This window comes from Physeter macrocephalus, chromosome 17 (genome assembly GCF_002837175.3).
Source record: "Physeter macrocephalus isolate SW-GA chromosome 17, ASM283717v5, whole genome shotgun sequence".
Classification (NCBI taxonomy): domain Eukaryota; kingdom Metazoa; phylum Chordata; class Mammalia; order Artiodactyla; family Physeteridae; genus Physeter; species Physeter macrocephalus.
Genome location: NC_041230.1, coordinates 810705 through 815513, shown reverse-complemented (window position 1 = coordinate 815513; position 4809 = coordinate 810705). Strand labels below are relative to the sequence as shown.

The 4809-nt window shown below is 53.5% G+C and overlaps 1 protein-coding gene across 3 annotated transcripts in view; it reads left to right on the top strand.

Annotated features, from left to right (window-relative positions):
• KLK14 (kallikrein related peptidase 14) overlaps positions 1 to 2023 on the top strand; it is a 12720-nt gene extending 10697 nt beyond the window's left edge. For 2 of the 3 annotated variants that reach the window (XM_055079169.1, XM_055079170.1), the window contains exon 4: positions 1228 to 2023. In XM_055079169.1, coding sequence (XP_054935144.1) covers positions 1228 to 2008 — 781 coding nt within the window. In that variant the 3' untranslated portion in view covers positions 2009 to 2023. Of the gene's footprint in view, positions 1 to 493; positions 631 to 1227 lie in introns of all 3 variants that reach the window. The other variant, XM_007123982.4, reaches the window with a different exon arrangement.
• Positions 2024 to 4809: the final 2786 nt, after the last annotated feature.

Here is a 4809-nt window from a genome sequence, read left to right as displayed (position 1 = left end):
GGGTCTGAGGGGGGAGGGGCCGGGGGCCCGGGTCCCTGGGTCTGAGGGGGGAGGGGCCGGGGGCCCGGGTCCCTGGGTCTGAGGGGGGAGGGGCCGGGGGCCCGGGTCCCTGGGTCTGAGGGGGGAGGGGCCGGGGGCCCGGGTCCCTGGGTCTGAGGGGGGAGGGGCCGGGGGCCCGGACCCCTGGGTCTGAGGGGGGAGGGGCCGGGGGCCGGGACCCCTGGGTCTGAGGGAGGAGGGGCCGGGGGCTCTGGACCCCTGGGTCTGAGGGAGGAGGGGCCGGAGGCCGGGACCCCTGGGTCTGAGGGAGGAGGGGCCGGGGGCCCGGGTCCCTGGGTCTGAGGGGGGAGGGGCCGGGGGCCTGGACCCCTGGGTCTGAGGGGGGAGGGGCCGGGGGCCTGGATCCTGGGTCTGAGGGGGGAGGGGCCGGGGGCCTGGATCCTGGGTCCTGTTGGAGGGTAGACTCCATTGTAACCCCTCAGTGCCCCTGCAGCCATGTTCCCCAGCTTTCTGCAATGTGTGAACATCAACATCTCCTCGGATCAGGAGTGTCAGCGGGCCTATTCTAGAGCCATCACCGCTGGCATGGTCTGTGCAGGGGTCCCCCAAGGCGGGAAGGACTCTTGTCAGGTGAGGCCAAGGGAGAGAGCGTGGGCAGGGCATTGTTTGGAGCAGGGACTTAGGTACAAAAGGACCGCAGGAACGTGAAGGTCAGGGGAGCCCCCACCACATACACACCCAGAGAACGAGAGAGGTTGTAATAGCCAGGCTGCCTCCACGCTGGTCGCCCTTGGGTACTGGAGCTCAGTTTCCTCATCTGTCCCACGGGGGTAGCAGGTCTTAGTCGGTGGAATGAGATGAGCTAGTCCATGGAAAGGGCACAGAGCTCTGATAACCACTGTCATTGCCATCATCACATACGGGTACCTGGAAAGCCGGGCTCAGGTCCTCTAGAGATCTTCATCCATCCCTGAGCGATGGCTCCAGAGACAGGGGATGTGGAAACACACACATAGTTTTCTAGAGACAGAGCTAAGATGAAGAGGGGCCCAAGGGACAGAGACAGAGTGGGAACCAGTGACCCCAACGCCCAGGGGCTGAGATCTCCAGAGCCCCTGCCCAGGGGTCTCAGCCCACCCCCGTCCCATCTTTGCCCCTCGGGTTCTCCATGCCCACGGCTCTGGTCATCTGTCTGTGGATGTCTCCATCTCTGTCTCTCCCACTCAGGGTGACTCCGGGGGACCCCTGGTGTGCAGAGGAGAGCTCCAGGGCCTCGTGTCCTGGGGGATGGAGAACTGCGCCCAGCCTGGTTACCCCGGCGTCTACACCAACCTGTGCAAGTACCAAACCTGGATCCAGGAGACCATACAGAGCAGATCATAGCCGGTGTTACAGAATATCACCTGCCCCCATTCTCCCCAAGACCCAGGGATCCTGGCCCCCAGATCCCCCTCCCTCAGACCCACAAGTCCAGGCCCCCAGCATCCTGATCGTGACCCCTGGCTCGGAACTCCCCTTTCCCAGAGCACTTCCTTCAGGGGTTCTCTCTGCACCCCACAACATCCCCGTCATTATTCAAGGTGCCCCTGAGACACAGATCAGGAGCGTGAAGGCAAAGGTGCTGCACTGGCACCATATTCCGAAGAAGACAATTTTCAAAACTCTTAGTGTCTGTAAAAACCAGGTAAATACTACTAATAAAACTTTAACCATCCTAAATTCCATTCTCCATTCATTTAATTCACCCAGCAGATATGCACACAGAGGTCCAATGATGCCCAGCCAGGAGCCATGTTCCAAAGTGCATGGTGTCCCCTGGGGGTCTGCCCCCTCACCATCCACTGTACTTGCTGTGGCAGAAGGAAGCGCCCCAGCCTTGCACTGTGACCCAGAGCAGGACTGCCCTTCCCCCAGCCTCCTCTCAGAGTCCTGTGAGCAGGGGCTGCGGAGCTCCCGGACAGGGAGGGCGAAGACCTACCTTGTTTCCTGGAAAACACTATGGAAGTGAAGAGATCCCCTTTTTCCTAATCAGATCTCAGATGAGGAGAGTTGAGTTAATCACACTCAGGTCCTGACAGAGCTCTGCTCTCGTTTTATTTATTTCCATTTGTCCTCCCTGGCTCTGGTTGCCCTCCCTCCCCAAAGGCATCAACACAGATGGCCTTGAATACACTGCATCCTCGGAACACATGCATTGTCACATTGTGTTGTTTCTAATTTACACAAAGTCATTGTGTTATGAATCTCATTCTCTTTCTTACTTTCACTGAAGAACGATTATTTATCGGGCACCTACTGTGCGCAAGGCATTGGTCTACTTATTGCGCGCCTACTATGCACCAGGCATCGGTCTATTTACTGGGTACCTACTATGCGCCAGGCGTGGTTCTAGGTGCTGGAAGTAGGGCTGCGAACTAGCCAGACAAATCTAAATGCTTCTCGTCACAGAGCTTGCATTCTAGCAGGAGTTCACAGACAAGAAACAGTAAACATAATTTAAAAGCAAAGTAGAGAGTCCCTATGAATAACAAAATCATTAAACTTGGGCTGGGTGGCAGCTCTTTTGCATGTGCCAGAGCCAGTTCATACCAGCCCATAAGAGCCTCTTGGCAAATTTTCAGGAATTTTGAGAGCCGGTTGCTAAACACAGCCATTATTAAAAATTAAATTACATAAACTTACAATTAAGTAATGTTACTTTTTAAAAGTCAATACTCAAAACTCATCAATTCCTCATTATTTTTACTGATCTCTATGCTTGGAGGCTATTTATGTCTGTCACATTCCATCTGTCATGGTGAGCATCTGGGCATCCCTTCCCGATTCCACGTCCAGCTTCTCGTGGTTCTGTGCTTGGTACTGCAGAACTCAGCTACGGTTCACCTGCCACATGTGTTCACCTGCTCTGTGGGGGAAAGCCCAGGATCAGAGCGTTCTGAGGTGGCAGGTCTGGAACCCGCCTTACCACAATAGCTCAAAAGATTGCTGGGGTGAATATAGCCAATATTTTATAAAACTAGAAATGGAGCATAACCTTTAAAAATTGTGAATCACTATATCGTATTCCTGGAAATTATATAATATTTTACATCAACGGTACTTCAATTAAGAAAAAGAAAAAAGAGGGGGAAAGAAGATTGCTGGGGGGACTTCCCTGGTGGCGCAGTGGTTAAAAATCTGCCTGCCGATGCAGGGGACACGGGTTCGATCCCTGGTCCGGGAAGATTCCCACATGCCACGGAGCAACGAAGCCCCAGGGCCACAACTACTGAGCCTGCGCTCTAGAGCCACGCGCTGCAACTATTGAAGCCCACATGCCTAGAGCCCGTGTTCCGCAACGAGAAGTCAGCGCAATGAGAAGCCCGTGCACCGCAACGAAGAGTAGCCCCTGCTCGCCGCAACTAGAGAAAGCCCGGCCGCAGCAACGAAGACCCAACGCAGCATTAAAAAAAACGAAAAGAAGATTGCTGGGAAGTGGGGACTGCACCTTTTGTCGTGGTGATACAGACACACCTTGGCTCTCGTGTGAGGCAACCACACAAGCTCTGCGGAGGACAGGAGTTGAAAGCAGCCGTGTACTTGAGTAGCTCTGAGCCCCCAGAGAGATGAAGACACGGACCATGCTGCCATTCTTGGCCTGCATCCTACTGTAAAGCTAAGTAAAAAGAGTTTAGATTAAAGTAATCTTTAATCTGATTTCCAACTCATATTCCCCGCCGTGATACTTACGTACCCTATTTTATTGCTTCTTACATGCACACCCCTCTCCCATTTTTACAGCCTCCGTGAGCGGGAGGCGTCTTATAATCAGCTGCTAGTGCTATGTCTTAGCGTGACGCCCTAATTTCATCGATGGCTCCTTTTTCTCTCTCAGTGGTATACAAAATTATGCTGCCGATACAACTGAGGCATTTTAGATTGATGAAACAGGGTATGAAGGCAGGTGGGTGTGGGTGAGGAGTCAGGTTTCGGTATTAAATAGGCCATCCGATTCCGCCAAAGATGGTGTGACGTTATTTCACACCAAAATACTGTGTTAACAGCCTCTCCATGTTGCTGTCTGCCCCTCGGCTTTATTACTGCTCACTGCCACCGTGTTGGTGTTTTCTCAAGCTGTGTTGTCCAAGACGGTGGCCGCTAGCCACATGTGGTCATTTAACTTTTAAACTAAAATTATCTAGATTGAATATGCATTACAATTCCCTTCCTCGGTCGTACTCGCCACATTTCTGATGCTCTATAACCGTACGTGGCTGGTGGCTGCCATATTGGATAGCACAGATACATAGAGTTCCATCGTTGCAGAAAGTTCTATTGGACAGGACTGCTTGAGTCTATACCCTTGCTCCTAGTGTCGTCCAGGGGACAGCAGTATCAGAATTATCTGGGCCTTATTAGAAGTCAGAGTCTTGGACCCCACCCCAGACCAACTGAACCGGAATCTGCATTTTTAACAAGACCCCCAGGGGACTCAATGCTTATTAGAGTTTGAGAAGCACCGCTCCATGGTATACATCCACCATGTTTAATGACCCAGTCCCCCAGTGATGGACACCTAGTTTCCTTCTACTACCCAAGCAACACTGCAATGACCATTTGGGGGCAGGCCCCTTATATAACTATAGAAGACTTCTCTGGAATATCACAGGAGCAGGCCCACGGGGCCAAAAGCCTTACTTTTTTTGTTGTTTTTTTTTTTGCGGTACGTGGGCCTCTCACTGCTGTGGCCTCTCCCGTTGCGGAGCACAGGCTCCGGACGCGCAGGCTCAGCGGCCACGGCTCACGGGCCCGGCCGCTCCGCGGCACGTG